Source organism: Cygnus atratus, chromosome 8 (assembly GCF_013377495.2).
Source record: "Cygnus atratus isolate AKBS03 ecotype Queensland, Australia chromosome 8, CAtr_DNAZoo_HiC_assembly, whole genome shotgun sequence".
NCBI lineage: Eukaryota > Metazoa > Chordata > Aves > Anseriformes > Anatidae > Cygnus > Cygnus atratus.
This window is the reverse complement of record NC_066369.1, coordinates 1,737,076-1,754,545: the sequence shown is the minus strand read 5'-3', so window position 1 is coordinate 1,754,545 and position 17,470 is coordinate 1,737,076. Positions and strand designations below refer to the sequence as shown.

General features: G+C 38.5%; 1 protein-coding gene across 2 annotated transcripts in view; it reads left to right on the top strand.

The window, feature by feature from the left end:
- Window positions 1-8,777: 8,777 nt before the first annotated feature.
- Window positions 8,778-17,470, top strand: part of ALG14 (ALG14 UDP-N-acetylglucosaminyltransferase subunit) — a 31,717-nt gene continuing 23,024 nt past the window's right edge. The window contains exons 1-3 of one of the 2 annotated variants that reach the window (XM_050712295.1): window positions 8,778-9,112; window positions 10,656-10,807; window positions 15,668-15,794. In XM_050712295.1, coding sequence (XP_050568252.1) covers window positions 8,968-9,112; window positions 10,656-10,807; window positions 15,668-15,794 — 424 coding nt within the window. In that variant the 5' untranslated portion in view covers window positions 8,778-8,967. The remainder of the gene's footprint in view (window positions 9,113-10,655; window positions 10,808-15,667; window positions 15,795-17,470) is intronic. The other variant, XM_035537877.2, reaches the window with a different exon arrangement.

Here is a 17,470-nt window from a genome sequence, read left to right as displayed (position 1 = left end):
CCTTTTCCAGGTCACTCTTTTTTGCATCTTTTTGCCTTTCCTACTTTATTCTCTATTTTCTTAGCACCTTTCCCTTTTATGTCACATTTTCTTCCTCCTCACAGTCATCCTTCCCGGCTTCCTTCACTGGCCACCTCACACTCCTGCATGCATTTTCTTTCCTCTGATGCACCCATACAAAGGGCTGTATTAAAGGCAGTACTGCAGCTTTGTTAAATGTGTCCTTTGCTCTTTCATAAATAATGCTGCACCTGGGTGCATCCTTGGGATCTGCAAACTGAGGGTCTAGAAAGCATTCCATTCCCAAAGGCTTAAACCAGACAGCTCCAAGAGTAACATGACTTCTTGCTTCCCTAATGTGTGACATGGAGCACACCAAAAACAGTAGGAGGAAGCCTGAAATAATACAAGACTTCTTTATTCACATGCACGTATTTCCTTTTGCATTGTGGCAGTTGAGACTCTTAACAACAAGAGCCCTGTAGAATTGGGTAGTGACTAGAATTTGGTAACGTCAGAGCAGCAGAAAATGAAAGAAGATGTACTTTGTAAAGGCATACAACTGAAAAGCATTACATTGGTGCCAAACTGTACTAAAACCAAACAAATTATTTCCCAAATATTCAATGTGCGAAGGGCCAGAAAGCAATGTCTTTTTATTCAGACTGTCAATTAAAAATTAGCATAATTTAAATAGTGAACAAAATAGCGTACATTGGCTCTAGTTTTTTTTTTGTTTTACGCATCAGCATCTGATTTTCAGAAGCAGCACATCAGGTAACAAGACAGAATGCACACTTGGGAGTGTATCACTCATCTGTATGCTAAAGACAGCTTCCAAGCCTTGCTTAAATCAGTCTCAACTTTGGCACACGCCATAGCAGCTGCACAGCATTCAACTATGCCTCTTTCAGAATGTACCATGGTGCAGAAAAAAATGGTTTATTTAGATATTTTAATGTCAGATATATTAATTCGGAAAGGTTACGTAGTTTCTTCAGACAATATAGTTTGCTATGACCGTCTCTGTCAATTTTCAAGATTTTACAAAAATTTATCTATCACTTTTAGTAATTTTTCCCTCCTTTGCTGCTCTGTGAAAGTCTTGAGGAAACAAGGAAGGAAAATTAGTGGCACAAAGAACCAATGAAACCACCTGCACACTCACATCATATATGTCTAAATACTGTTGAAATCCATTTGAAAAATCTTGAGTAAGAAAATAAAATCGTTTTCCACACAGTTCCCAAATACAGTACTCATTAATATTTGCAGCAACTATATATTTTTCAGAGAACAAGATGATTTTTACATTGTTCTCTCTTAAATACTAAAACTTTTAAATTTCATATTTTGGGGTAGATATTAAAGTGGTATAATTTATCTGCTTAGGAGCCTCAGAATGAACTATTCTTCCTTGCTAAAAGATATTATCAGTAAAATAAAGACCCTGCTTTTAGAAGTGCTAATTGTTAATACTGTAATTTATTTAAAATTTTTGTATTGGCACACTTACCAATTACTAACTTCTTACCTAGAGTTTAATTCTTAGTTTCTGTTGATATCAGCAGGTCTAGTGATTTTGCCCCTCTCTAAAGCCTTGATCTGCACATTATTTCATACAAGCCTCCACACAATCCTAGTTGTTCGAAGGAGATCACGTTCTGTCCTGTAACTTGCAAACCTATTATCTAAACAGCAGTCCTGGTAAGAAAGATTTAAAAGAGAAGAAAAACTCTTTTTACATCCATTGGGGCTAAAACACAGAACTAAAGCTTGCCTTTCAGATCAAGTGGAGAATTTTTTTAGCTTTTTCACACCAACATTCATCAACGCCAGATACATTTTTACAGACATGCAACACTCACTCTGATCGACTTACTCAAATGTCTACAAATATTAGGGAAAAAATATAAAACCCACAGATAATTAAAAATAAGTTCAGAAAAATGCAAAAATAAACCTAATCGTCTATCTAATATACATGAAAAAATGCTAAGGTGGAAGTTTCACCATAAAAATATATCATGCAAACATTATAAATGAGTTTGAAAAGTCTCTTTGCAAACTGCAACAAATACACTGTATAAATGCAATTTTTCTGGAATTGGATATTCACTAATTACAACAGCTTGATTTCTTTTCAGCATTGCACATTTATTTTGTTGTTCATGCACATTTTGCTATAATAATTCTATTGGAACTTCTTAAAGAACTTCTTAAAGAAATTCAGCATTTGTTCATTTGATTTGCTGAATTATGGATATTACACATCTGGAGTTCCTCTGGAGATGTCCTCTTCTTAAGTGGAAATTATGCCCCAGCAGAAACAAGAGCTTCCCCACTGAAAGCAGGAACCTTCAGATTCAAGGTATTTGGGGCAGCAGCGCTGCGCGTACGCAGACCCAGTCCTGTGGTCCATGTGCTGTGCTCTGCTATGCACAAGTTAGGTACGTTCTGGCCATACCGTGCTCCATGTGCATGCACGGAGTGTTGGGCTGGCCATCTCTGACTCACTGGATGTGCCAGACTTACCATGCAGCAAGTTCACAAGTTTCACAATTCAGCAAATTCGATGCTCACGTATACAGGCCATCTGGGCGCTGAACAAACTTATTTGCCAGGTTATCCTAGGGAAAAACATGAAACCAGGTTCCAGGGCAGGCAATGCTCTGCACCTTGCATAATTAATCTATCTTAAAAAAAAAAAAAAAATACTTCTGCTTAAAACGGGACAGTCTTTTCACCTTTCTTTTATATTGTGCTTGTCCCAAAGAATTCCCGCGTCCCATAACAATAAAAAACAATTCAGAAAAGAACACAGTACTTCATCCCCTTGTAAGCACTGTGGAAGCTGCAGGAATACAAGCTTCTCATGATCTGATTCTTAACCACCAAAATAAACAACGTAGGGAGAAGGTAACAAGTACAGGACCAGTAACTTTTCGTGTCATTTTGAACAAACTATTTTTTCTTTCTATGGACAGAACCTTCTAACTGAGATTGCAGCTTTCCTTGCAGTTTCTCAATTAGATGCAAATAAATATATCAACGCATATATGTGCCCTTGGTGTGACTATTTCCTGCTTAAGAACTGCTTGTACCTACAATCATACTAGCCCTCCCGATACAAAGGTCCAGTCAAAAAGACAACATAGCTTGTCTTCAAAGTATTCTAAAAAAAAAAAAAAAAAAAAAAAAAAAAAAAAAACAGGAAATCACTTTTAAGATCTCTATTTGGAAATTCTATTTTTTACTTGTCTTTGGTCCAGCATTAGAAAATCAGAAGCTACCATGAAATCTCGTGTTTTCACATGCATAAATTTTTATTCTTTTCACTAATACATTCATCATCAGTCAGCAAAATACTTAATACCATAACTTAACTCTAAGCAATTGCCTCATCATTGTTTAATTCACAACAGGAACTGACCAACTCCTCATGACACCTTAACAATGCATTTAACTCACACCAGCTGATGCAAATCGTGTATTTTTTCCTAACGTTCATTTTATCAGAGAGAGAACAGTGTTGCACATTACCTGAAGTTGATGAAAAAAAGGTAAGTGAGGCGGTATCTGCCTTTAAATTGTACATGATCACCCAATTGAGGACTTTTAAAATGTAGTACAGAAGGTGAGCCATTGTGTTCTATCTGGACTGTTAGCTGTGAGACCTTTTTATTGCCAGTTTGCTGCATTTCACATTATACATATTTGTAACAAACCAGATAAACGCAATAGAAGGAATGTCAGATTTCAATTTTTTAATATATTGTCTTGCAAGGGTTATGCGCAAATTTACACAAATTAAAATACTGACATAACTTGACCAGTCCTTGCAAACTCTACAAACAATTCAATTTATCTCCACTGAGAGTTAGTGGAGCTGTAACATTCAGCTGCCTTTAATAGGATTTGGACAAATCCCCAGACCTGGCAGTATCCCCAAAGCAATAGTCAATAAATGACATTTTAAAATATTACTGCAAAAGACACAAGGAAAAAGGGAGGAAGGGAAAAGTGAATGAAAGACAGCATAGAGCAAACCCAGAGTATATCATCAACTCCAGCATTTCACTAACTCAATGCTAGACCTTCAGAAACCTGAACAGCTCAGAAAACTGTCCTCACTTTCAACTCAGGAGCCCATCTTTACTGGAGAAGATATCACATGTTGTATCCTCATAAGGAGGGGATGGAGAGAGCAAAGAAGGGTGAGGCATTTTTCTTAAGCCTAAAAACGCTAAGGGTGGAGTACTGAAACCTAGAAAAGGACCCGTGATGCCAGCAGCATCACCCCAAGTGCCTGATTTCCAGTCTGAGGGAAGAGGAATGTGCTGATAGATGAGACAAGGCTATCTCCCTTCACAAGAAGCATTTGCCCTGGCCAGTTTTCTCCTGGCAGCAGGGATCAGGGAAGGCCAAGCAAATGCTGCATGTCTCCACAGTCTCCTTCCAGATCCAGGGAAAGCTCAGGAAATCCCCGTCTTAGTGAAGCAGTGAATATGTACAGAACACCACAACTTGACCCCCGAGTACACTGCAAAATTTCATCTTGCATTATAAGCAGATTTGAAAATATATTTTCAGGAAGATAATATCAGACTCCAAAGCTAAAAAGCCTTATTTTTACAGTCTGAGCAGCCAGAGGCACCCGGTGACCTCCAGGTTGCTCACTACTTTTAAGTTATGAAACAAGTCTCCTTCTCCTGGCTTTTGGAATAGATGAGAACATGAGTTTACATTATGTTACAGGGACTGCTCCCTAAGCATGCTTCCTGGTAATTAGAGCAAATTGCAATATGTAATTTTGGTGTTGCCTACTATAAATGTTCTTGCTTCATAAAATTGCAATCAGAATGCGTCCAAACTGTTACAAAGCGTTGTGTCATCAAAGCAAGGCGGGCTGGCTCTCTGATGCAGCAAGCTGAAGCAACATCTGCTCAGTGTAGCTCATGCCTATGAGAGAAAAACTTCTTCCCTACGAATTGCTACTGATTGTAAATTCATACACTGCACTTAGACCAAGATGGATTTCTAAAAACAACCTCTTACCTCTTCCCCCACTTCCTCAGACTATATACAGAGAATTTATCATGGCCAGAAAGACAGAAATCTTTAGGCAGTTGGAGGGAAGGCTACCTTATTTCTTTGGTTGGTGTAAACTAACGACCACTTTGCTCTCCGTCACTTACGGCAGAGTTACACACCAAAGCACACCAGTGAAAATTAAGGTGGAAAGAATAGCAAGCGTAATTGGGAGAATTAATACAACCTTAATAGAGAACAAATCCCATTATTTGGGGAATTGGTTCCAGCTTTTCAGTTACTTAGGCCAAGCGCTGTTCAAGTGTTTGCAAATGTTGTATCTTTGTGATTAAACAAACAAGAGCCATCTTAAATATATATGAGAAGTGCCGTTATGCTAGGAAACACGGCACTAACTGTAATGTTAACATAAATATTACAAATGTTATTGATTACAGATACAAATCAGGGCTTCTAAGACTGCATTTCTGTAATTGCAATGACAGCATCTTTTGTAAGTTCCTGACTCATGAAGAAGTAAAACAGCACTTAGCCCAAAGAAAGCAATCGAAAGTAACTGCTGCTAAAAAGGACAAATTTTGCCACAGACTGGCTCTGACATACCCCAATTCTGCCATCAAGTGAGATCAGCCAACAGCTTGTACGCTGATCAGCTGCCTGCTCCATCTTGTCCCCAGCTGGTCCACAATGGTCTAGTCCACTGCTTTAATTTAAAAGCCCTTTTCCTCCCAACAGCAGAGCTTTTTACAACATCTGTGATGATGTTATTGTTCTGAAGTCTTCCAGATGCAACTTGAATTTCTATTATTAAAGAATAATCATTAGAAGCCCAGTCAGAAGCCTTCTAATTAGAGGTTTCCTCTAATCAGAGAGCATAATATCACTTCTCTTTATGTTTCGAAGAACAATTGGAAGCACATAAAAAGTGTTTTCTGCAGAAATCACATTTACTTATGTAACATTTTGTTTTCCAAATCACTTCTCTTATAAAAAGATCTTGCAGAAACTAAGAAAAATAGTTAGATGCATTTAATATATAACTGGCGTTTTAACATTGTAAACAGTTCCACAGTACAATTTTTCCAGTAGCAAAGACTGGCTAAGAGGTTCCTACCCTTTTCCTCACCCCTTCTCGTAACATTTTGCTAATTCACCCCACGGTTGTGCTGATGCAGCTGTTTGTGGAAGTCCAAACAAGGCAAAATGACCTCACTTAAGAAAACAACAAGTTCAAAAAGTTTTAAAAGCTTTATCCAGAATAGATAGCTTTACGTAAACTTACACCTTAAGTTATTTTGGAGTAAAAATCCTAGACTGACAAACGTGAACAAACCTCATCAAATGGATCTAGAATTTAAAAATTGTTTATCATCTAGAAAGCCAACAAAAGCAAAACATTATCTGAAAAGCACAAGTACTTAATTTTCCTATTGGTTTTTAAACTTTTGTATTAATAGCTTTATGTCTACTTCTAGAATTCATAATTAGAAGAAGAAAAAAGTAATTATTCAAAGTTCCAGTTAAGAAATTGTGAATATAAGGTATAGTTTAGTTACATGGAAAGAGTTTCTTTTTTAACAGTTAAAATTAGATCACTTAAAAATTGAATGTCAGAAAGTTAGTGACTATTGGATAGCCAAAGCTGCCTACATTTTTTTTTCAAGAAAAAAATACTTTCGTTTACAGTCTATTTGCAGCCTTTCCTACTGAAGACAGAAAAAAAATGAAACTAGATAGCGAGTTTTCTTCAATTCAATTTAATACTCACCAGTGTAACTTTCAAAGGAGACATGCACCAGATGTACTAGTTTGCTTCCACAGAGAATAGTCACATATAAAAAGGACAGCAGCAGTTTTTTCTCCAGAGCATTGGCTTACAAATGGTAAATGGAAAAAATACTATACCATTTTACATTAAAAAAAAAAAAAAATCCTATTCAAGAGTTTAAAAGTTTTCTTTTGAACAACAGTGACCAATTGCTTGGAATGAGGGTGGTTTATTTCTCCTTCAGTGAAGCAGTTCAAAGGTACTTCCTGCATAAGCCACACAGGTACCAGGGACAGCCCTTGTAATTACTGCACTGACATCACTTTCTGTCAAATGACTCTCAGGGCAAGTGCACTGCTTCCTCTCAAACAAATAGGTTCTACATTCACTGGCAGCACATGACATCTTTGTGGGCTAACTCTACTCAACTTTTAAAACAAAAAGAAATAATGAAAACACCTTGCAAAGCTTTAGGTTTGCAGGTTGCATATTGTCACTTCAGTCTTTAAGAAATTCCTTTAACCAGCCTCACCAAACTCTGAATCTTCCCTCCAGCCTTGCAATTGGCTGTGGATACTCCTTGGAAGCTATATTCCTTATTCAAGCAAAATTCCCAATGATTAGGACTTCCAGCACTTGTTCTAGGAGATTATGAGGCAAACTCACTGGTAGCTTTCTAGACGCCTCGAAAGTCGGGACCTTTGCTTTGAACAGTCAGCTTGTCAGTTTCGTAGTCCAAGGAACAGGTATTTCACTGAAGAACGTTTAAGAGGGATGGATACCACCACAGACAAAATTAGTATTTACATTGCCTACAGAGCTTACTAACTTGTTTTAACACAGTAGTTTATTTTCTGAAAAAGGACTGTGGTGCTTTCTTCCTCTTCTGTAATTTAGGGGCATGTATCTCTATTGTCCCTAATTATTAGTTTTATGTAGCTAATTAAGTGGAAAGCAAAACTAATTTTTGAGATTCATGCATCATCAATGTAACTATTAATTAAAGCCTTGTTGCTTCCAAATGTCAGTAATGATTAAGTAGTGAGATATTTGTTGTGAGGCTGTCTACAAACAGGTTACTCACTTGGGTGGAAAACCTTACTATGGCAACACTTTTTAATAGTCTCTGCTTCAGACAACTGCCAATTTACACACTGCACTGACTTTAAAAAGAAGGACAAAGGATAACGTGTAGAACTGCAAGACATGAATTGGAAAAAATCACTTTACTTCAGATCCTAAGATGGCAAATGGTAGCTAGGAATAATACAATTTACTCATAAATTATACAAGAATTACTTGAATCCATGGCTGACACAAATTTTCATTAAAAATGAGAAAGAAATGTTCAGCTTCCAAGGCTGATGGGGATACAAAAACTTGCTAAGAATGAACAAGAAAAAAAAAAATACAACAGCCAGAGAAACCACAACAGACAGGTGCAGAATTCAGGCATCTGGTCTATTGTGTTTGTGAAGTCTCCAAGAAGTTCTCGAGCTCATTGATCCCCATTGCGAGGCCAATCGCAGAGCCCTCCTCCCTGGCAGGTGGCTTAAGGGCAACGATGAACAGACACCACTGGAGCTTGCTCTTTCCTAACCATAAAGTGTGATCTCCTACTCTCTTTTAGCAAACGCACACCTCATCTGAAATTAGTCCCAGCGGCTGCATGATCACAACCTCCTCCTCGCAAACGGCTGGCTGCTGACAGGGATGGAATGAATGCTGGTGTGGTGCTTCGCGTTTCCTACCGGAATGAAAGGCTAAAGCGTTAGAACAAATACAAACAGGGCTCGTGAGAGGCGGCAGAACACTGACATGCCTGTGTTTATGCATCGTTGTACGGTATGTGAGCGGTAATTCCACGTACGCATACATACCTGGATAGGGGTCATGTCTGCGTGTTTGCAAACTCCCTCAAGACTCGGCGGAACCACACGGGTATTTCGTAACGCATAACTTAATCACGGGGGCCACACCTCCTGCCGCACGGAGGACCAGCGGCACAGAAGCCCTCACCTCACGCCGGTGTCTGCCTGCCCTGGGGCTGTGGGGGCCGCCGTGCCGGGGCCCGCGCTCCCGCCCAGCGGGGAGCCTTGAGCCGCGCCGGCTGCCGTAGGCCGAGAGGTGCCGCCCGCGGCCGCGCCATGGAGCCACCGCTTCCCCTGCTGAGCGGCACCGCCGCCATCCTGCTCCTCCTCCCCCTCCTGCTCGTCCCCTTGGCGTTCCTGGCAAGGAGACGGCGTGGGCGGCGGGCGCCTCCCCTCAGCCTGCTGGTGGTGGCCGGCTCCGGTGAGTAGGGGTCGCCGCCAGCGGGTCGCGCGGCAGGGAGCCCGCGGAGGACAGCGGGAACTACAGCTCCCGGCATGCAGCGCGGAGCAAGGGCGACGGCGGGGTTCACAGGGGCGTCCCGGTACGTGCCGGGAGTTGTAGTCGCGGCGGAGCCGTAGCCCTGGGCTTCTTACACGCTGACCGGCGAGAAATTAATGCCGGTCTTTGTGCTGTCTGACGGCGTTTTTGTAACGTCAGGTGATTTTACTCCGGCCAGGACTGGTAATGTGCTTGTTTTTCTTCAGTCCTGTCAAGTCTAGTTTGCACATATTAAAAAAAAATAAAAAGGTTTCCCAGGTGAAATAATTCATCAGTCGGTTAAGATTCACACAACGCTCAGACCCATTATTACAGACTTCTTTGAAGTAGGAATCTCCTTCTCTTCTATGAATGCTCACACGACTTTATTAAAATCTGTGAAAGCTTCAACAAGCCATCGCTCACGAGAAAACCCCTCCAAAAATGTTTGAAAACTGGTGCATAAAATCATGTGGGGAGGGGGCAGATTCTTGCGCCTAGTCCAGCAGCGTCAGATCCTTGCTGGGCCGGGACACTTGGCTTCAATAGTAAAGGTCTCGCAGGAGGCTGATGAAAGCTGACAACAGGAGGCAGCAGGGATACGTCCAGCTCACTGTTCTGGTCTGCAACTTCCAGCAGCACACAAAGCAACACATCCCATAAATGCCTGTGTACATACTGTGGGGTGCAGCCTGATGTTAGGCTGATCCAGCCCCAGGTGAGCAGACTTCATTCTACACAGCTACACCGTCTTCCCCCTCCCCACTCCACCGTTATTCATATACCCCCAGTTCTGGAAACTAAACTGACAGAAAAAAAAAAAAAGAACACGCCCTTCTCTTCAGCCTACTGCCAGTTCAGCTCCCCGAACGAAGTGACCTTGCAGTTAAAAGCTCGACACCCATGCAAGGGCAGTAGGTGAGGCATTTGGCTGGGGCTGGACGGGCTGGTGCGTGACATTCGGCTTTTGCACTGACCTAGCTGCAGAGTGATATTGCTGCCTGCTCGTTTCCAGCTTTATGAGCTGGGACAGCGCGGTCCCCGAATCTGGTCTTCCAGGCCGTAGGCTGAACGCTCGGGCGGCTCAGTGAGAGTTACACTTCCAAGGTGCAGCTCCTATTCAGTTTTATTTCGACAGCTGGACTTGGGTATGGTCTCTGAATATGGACTGCAGTATAACTCTACCCAATTATTTTTGCATGATGTACAGGACATTAAACACAAATGTCTCACTTCTACGTGATCCTGTTTCAATCTCATTTAACTGAAGAACTTCCATCCGTATAGCTTCAGTGGGACCTGAATTGCCATTATGTTACTTAAACAGTCTCAATCATCCTTTAATTGAATCTTCTCCTTTCAGAAGAGTGTGACTGATACTATTAGTGCTAAAAAAATTTAAAAGGAAAAGCGACTAATTCAACTGAAGAAATAGAAAGTTACAGAATATTTCATACACTAACAGCAGTTTATTTTATTTTTACAGGAGGGCACACAACAGAAATCCTGAGGTTACTTAGTTGTTTGTCAGAGTCATACTCGCCTAGACATTATATTTTTGCAGACTCAGATAAGATGAGTGAAGCTAAAATACGTTCTTTTGAACAAAAAAGGGCTGAAAAGTTCTCCAATTCCCAGGTAACTTGTTAAATATGCTCTTATAAGATAAATTGATCTCAACATGACATTCTAATTCAAGACAATTTAGAAGTGATTCTTTAAAAGGTTATTTTTAAGATCAGCATGTGCTTTTGATTTTCTAGCTATTGATAATCATTTTCACTAAAGTTCAGCTAAAGTGCCATTCTGTACATACTGGATTTTATGTTGCTAAAAGTGAGCTAAATAAATGAAATTGATTTATCTTGTACTAGAGAGACCCTGAAAACGCAAAGTACTTAAAAATAGCAAATGCCATTATCGCTTCCAATTTTCACTCCTACCTTCCTTACTTTCTTAAAAGGAATGGTCTTTACCACTGGTTACCATGCTAATCCATTTAAAGCAATGGGAGAACATAATTGTAGCGAAAGTGACTGTAGAAAGAAGGCTATCTACTGCTCAAGAAAAGCATGCTGAAAAAAAACTCTCAATTCTGTAAACTAGTTAGTCACAGAAGCGTTACTTGTAGCTATAAAAAATATTTGTATAGAAATATGGTGTGTTTTTTGTTTGGTTTTGGTGGTGGTATTTTATTTTTTACTTTGGCATTTCCCTCAGCAACATAAGTATATTTTTGAAAGAATTATTATCTAAGGTTTTATCTAAGAATAGAAATTGAAATTGATTGAAATTGTATTCCTTTTGTGTTTCTAGACTGTGTTTTACTGTGTTTTTAAAACTGAGCATTAGTTACACAAGTGTTTAAAAGTATTTAATGCATCTTAATGTCAGTAGTTTTCTGGTTGATGACCTGAGCAAACACTGAACTCCTAAAAATAATGAAAAATCATGAATATGTCCTGAATATCTTTTTATCAAATGTTTGCTTGCTTTGAGCCAGTTGACTGTATCACTAACAGACCAGCAGTATGACTCTCTGCTGATGTAAAGTACAATCTGATGCCCAGTGGAATTAGTAGAAAGATTACGTTTTTATTTAGAAAATGGAACAAGTACAATGGAAATTAGTGTTTCAATTACAAAAATCTTATTCCTTTTGAGCAAGCTGTACAACATGTCATAAATAACTTATTTATGTGACATTGATTTCTAATGGTGCACTTACACTATTTCTGTTGTTTTCAGCAACACTGATAGGACTGAAAACTAGGACTCAGTACTAGTGATTTTCAGAATAGACCCTTTCCTTGTAAAGCAACTGCTGCTAAGGCGAGCAACAAGCTCACTTAGGAATGAAGTTTATAAGTTTGTCTACTCCACTTTCAACTCTAAAGGTGAAGGTTCCTTGCATTTCACAAATGGCTGAATCGAGTGGGGATGACTTCATTTACAATTCAGTGTGGCTGTCTCTTCTCTTGTTGTGTACCAAGGATGAGTTTAGTTAAGTGGCAGGAGGTATTTTGTAATTCAGAGAAATCTTGTTTGGTAATTGGTCATTTGCATCAAGAACCATATTCACTTATCTGAAAAATGTCCAACCCTAAGTTATTAAATTTCTTAAAAAAATACATATTTCAAGTATTAAAAAACGATGTATTTTTCACTAGTTCACTTAGTTTTGCTAAGCAACTTCCCTTTCCTACCCCCAGCCAACTGCTAACACATCGTGTAGTTACATTTTCCTTGAGCATTGAAAGCCAGAGGAACGTACTTGGCTGCATCTGAGTTTGCTGTCTGGATAACAGATGCTTGCTTTACTTTGGCCATTCTTTTTCCACTGAGCAAAAAATATTCAGAGTGAAATAGAAGATACATTTTGGAAAGTGAAGGTCACGTGCCTATAGCATATATTTGCCAACTTTCAGAGTATGCTTTCACCTAATGTGTGTTTTGGCACTGAGGGTGCTAGAATACATACCCGTTTAAAAATCACGTTAGTGGCTTCTTGCAGCTTTGAATAAATGAAGGGGAAAACTCTGAAAGCTTCAATCCACAATCATTACCTTCCTCTTCTTGTCAAGGAAGTATGTTTTACCAGAACTAAGGACTGGACAGAAGACAGATTAGAATAATGATCTAAGAGAAAATCAATGTATTTCTGTAGCAAATTACCATGTAAAAAACACAAATATAACCAATTTATCTTTCTGATATGTGGTTTAGCCCAGATCTAAAAGCTGCAGTATTCAGGCAGAAGGAAAAGAAGCTAAAGGCAACATCTTGCTTACAAGAAACAAAATGCTGCACACCTACCCACTAAGTCTTCTGGAAAATAAAATCCAAAAAGCCTCCTAAGAGAAGTCCCTGGTCATGCTATCACTTTTATTATCTCTGGCTCCCAACCTGTAACAACAGTAATTCTACTTGGTTGCCTCCACAGCTGATAGCCAGGTTATCTTCTGCGCTCAGCACAGAGAACCTGCTTACGCTCCTGCTGACTTAGTCTAGCAGCAGAAAGACAATTTACATATGTTGACTGGATAACACACATTCTTCAAGGGATCTTGTACCCCCATTCACCATGTCTAAGAGGACAAGCCAGATTAACTTGCCTTTACATAATGCTCATTTGACCACGTTCTTTTCCGTTATGTTTCATGAAAGTTATCATGCTAGGAAATCCTGTTCGTCAGCATGAAAAAGGACTGCATAAACCCAGTTTCTTTGGAAAAACTGCAGTATATTCAGTTGAGGATACTATAACAAGTCACAGCAATGACAGTTTTCCATGATGCATGCATGCAACTTTTCCCTGCATGCTTGCAAAACTACGCTATTAAATAGGTAAGGACTACATCACCGGTTTTTAAAATTGCAGTACCCTGTCAACATCATAGAATTGCCAGTTTGGAACATTTGTCTTCAAATAATGAAAAGGTTTCTGATTCTGCTACAGCAGTAAGAAAAATAAATGCAACAGTATGAGACCACAGAAGTTAGGGACGAGTTTGTCTGTTTCTGATATCAGACATATTATGCAGTTTTCCAACAAAAGATTCAGGAGGTGCCTTTGTCCAGAATACTAACAGTACTCCATTAGGTGAGAGACTGGAAAAACACCTGGCAGTGGCTTTTAAACAAACAGAATCCTATTTTGTTCCCCAGCTAAATATTCAAGGGTTGATTGATGCATGGGCTGAAGTTCTAACATACGATACAGACGTCAGTGTGCAAAGTTTCAAGCATGTATTGTGAAGAACATAGTTTATATAGAACATAGATAAAACCAGTTTGATCTTTACTTCAATTCTACAACTAAATTTCTACTTCGATACTATTTGGGGTCCCTTTTTTTTTTTTTTTTTAACAATGGAGAAAATTACATACAGTTCTTTGGCAAGAACTTTATTATTTAGTACCATTCTTGCAGTGAAGGGAACATCCAAATACTTCTGCTAAAACTTGATCTGCCTAAAACTACCTTGTCAAAACATATTTCTTACAGGATGGCATACTATGAAAGAGTCTAAACTCCACTTACAGCATTTCTTTTTATCACCTGATCTCTTCCAAAGCTTTAAGAAATAGTGATAACCAGAATCCTGTTAAATGGGGAGCAGGAGGCACATTTGTTTTTCCATATTTTGTTATCAGACTAATGCAACCAGTTTCAACACCTTCAAATAAAATATAAAACAGCCAGTTTGTAACATCTGTTAATGCCTTATAGTATTACAACAATTAAAGAACCTTATTGCAATGAAACAAGATAATTTCAGTCAAGAAAATTAACTTAATATTCTGCATTTGTAAGGGTTCTTTTTGTTTGTTTTAATTCTTTCCACTTCACATAAAAAAGACCTCAGTTACACCTATTCAAGACTGATTCCTAGTTTGTATTTAGTGTGCAACTATTGGTAACATCATCTTTCCTAGTCACAAATCACCAGGGCTAAATTGTGTCAGTCAGACATGGTGTAATTGAAGTAAATGGGGAATTTTCAATATGTATAATGATATTTAGAGTCCCTCACTCCCAATATGAATTCTGCCAGAATGTTAGTGATCTGGTGTCCCACGTGAAGTTAGTGACTACTGTCCAGATCTAAACAATATGTTAACATCACTGGACAGTACAGTGTACTTAATGTATTTGTTTTTCATCTCAACAATGACAAATTGAGTTGGCATCAGGACTGCCCTTGGCTGTAGCAATAATTCTTAGGTGTGGTTCCTCTATGTCAAAGACATCGGGGGAGAGTGCACGAAGCCTGATTACTGTTGGCGGCATACAGTGTTCTGAGACAAACAGAAAACATCCATATTTTGTTAATTTGATACCTTTTCAACACATTGGATGATCTCTAATTTTGCCTAAGTAAAAAACAATGAATAGTATTTTTTAAAACTTATTATGTTCTGTCCTGTTTTAAAATGCAAATATTTTGCATTTTGAGTATGTCTTGCATATTCTTCTGAATATTCATCGAGTACTCGCTTAAAGGAGAGTGATATTTGCTATTACATTTTAATAGCATGCACTGGACATTAATTGAGAAATGTCGTTACATTTTCTGCAGTGTAAATCCACAACGAATTTAAGCAGGCAATAAAAAGAAGAGTCACCTTGTTTGGACTAGTTTATGAAACCTAGAAATGTGTCTCGGTGACCACTAGGAGGGGCACTAAGTTAACATACAGCAGACGAAGTTGCTCCAGCTGAGTTGTTTTTAAATTTAGGAATGTTTTAAAGTAATATTGGAAACGATTTAAAAAATAGATATATAATTCTAGTATTTCGTTTAACCTCATTCCAAAGAGTGCTAAGCATGGTAGTGAATAAGGCATCTAAGAAAAGATTTCATACCCAAATATTTCCAACCTAGATTTAAAAAAAAAAAAAATGTTGGCACAGATAGGTCTAATAACTCTATAGAAGGAACAACAACATTCTTAGAAAAAATAACAATTCAGCTTTATCATGCTCTCTTACAGTTCACCCTTGATCGCATTCCCAGAAGCCGCGAGGTTAGACAATCTTGGACCTCCTCCGTGGTAACAACCCTGTACTCCATACTTTATTCCTTTCCTTTGACCTACAAACTGAAACCAGATTTGGTAGGTAAAGTACATTTTAAAGTATTGAGAATTTGCTAATCTTCATTGTAGAAGCATTTGGAATATCGAGACATTGCAGACTGTATCACATATGTGTGCTTAGTTTTACAGTTCACAGGACATACATTTTTGAATGTTAAAAGCTGAAAGAGATACTGTAGCAATACACCAAGAAACAGAATGGTTTCATGCAAGTGAATTAAACCAGCAAAACTAGTGTCCTTCCTCAAAGTTTTCAGGTAACATTAGGAAGTGAATGCCAGTAGAGCTACCACAAACAGGTTTGCAGGTTCTTGATAATATCTCTTCAGGATTGCGACAGCACAAACTATGCCTGAAAGCCTGGTTATCCTGTTGGCTGGTCTTGCTCCAGAAATGGTGTGACCAGTCTGGAACAGACAGGTTCAGACCTGCAGAAATGTTCTTGTGCTTACATGGACTTTTCAGCTAGATACATATGTATTTAGTCTATGGCAGACTAACAATTACCTGATGACAAAAAGTATCACTGCCAAAACATCAACTAGAGCCTCTCACTTCTAGTAGCTTTTTGTAGCTGTTCACAAAACCACAATTCCATGCTAATTACAACATGCATTTTAAAATATTCCACACATTTTATCGAGTCAGAAGCATTCAGGGTTGTCAGATTATAGAAATAAACAAAATAGTAAGACATATCTGATCGATAAAGATTTTTGTTAATGCAAGACTCAGAAGGTAGTGCATTGGACTCCCTGGTTTGAGTCCTACCATTCTCTAAGAAAAATTTTGGTAAAATCTGACCTTTTGCTAGAGTTGTCATATTAAGGTATCAGATATCCAAACTTGGGATTTAAAAGACATTTTAGCAGAATTTCAAATTATTATTACTTTTAATATTTAAATGAGACCCGTATAAACTTGTGCAGTTGCAAGTTATTTTTCATAATTTAGTAACGATGTATATACACCGCAGAGGATGTTTGTAAACAGACTTTTTTAGCTCTCGTTGTGAACTGTATGGCTCATTCCAAAGAGGCTCAAATATATTTGTGTTACTTTGAACATTTAGAGAAGCTGCTGTGAATTGTATGATCTCATGGGCTTCAGTAGTACTTTTCAGTTCCTATTAGATCAAAAGCTACTTACTTGCTGAAGTTTTCAGAACAGTTTAATGTGCAGAACAACACACAGTTTCTTTTCAGTCCTTTTTTTCAAGCCTATAAAGTTGGGATGGAGGAGGGGATACTTTTCTTTCTACAGTGATTTTAATTTGGGGGGGAAATATTAATGGGTAGTTTACATGAAGCAGATATCTTACAGGAAAGGTATCAGATATTTAGGAATCACCTTGCTACACCACTGGTTTCATTGATGTATATATATTTTTAAACTAAATATCGCAAAAGAAACTGACTGGAAATCCCACTGTGTAGCTTAATATATTACCAAAAGTGTCAATAGGATACATTCTAGGAGAAGAGCAGCAAGTCACTAATTCCATGGTTCCTCTGTTTACAAGAGAAATTTAAAGTGACAGTAGGATTTACATGTAGAATTACCAGAAATGTGGTTGGAGTTAATAAACTATGATAAGATGTCAAAAGCTTAATGCCTTTGAAAAACACTTGTCCTCATAAAATTAAGAATACATTTTAGCAAGACCTGTAAGACCTTCGCAGTGTTTAAGGGAAACAC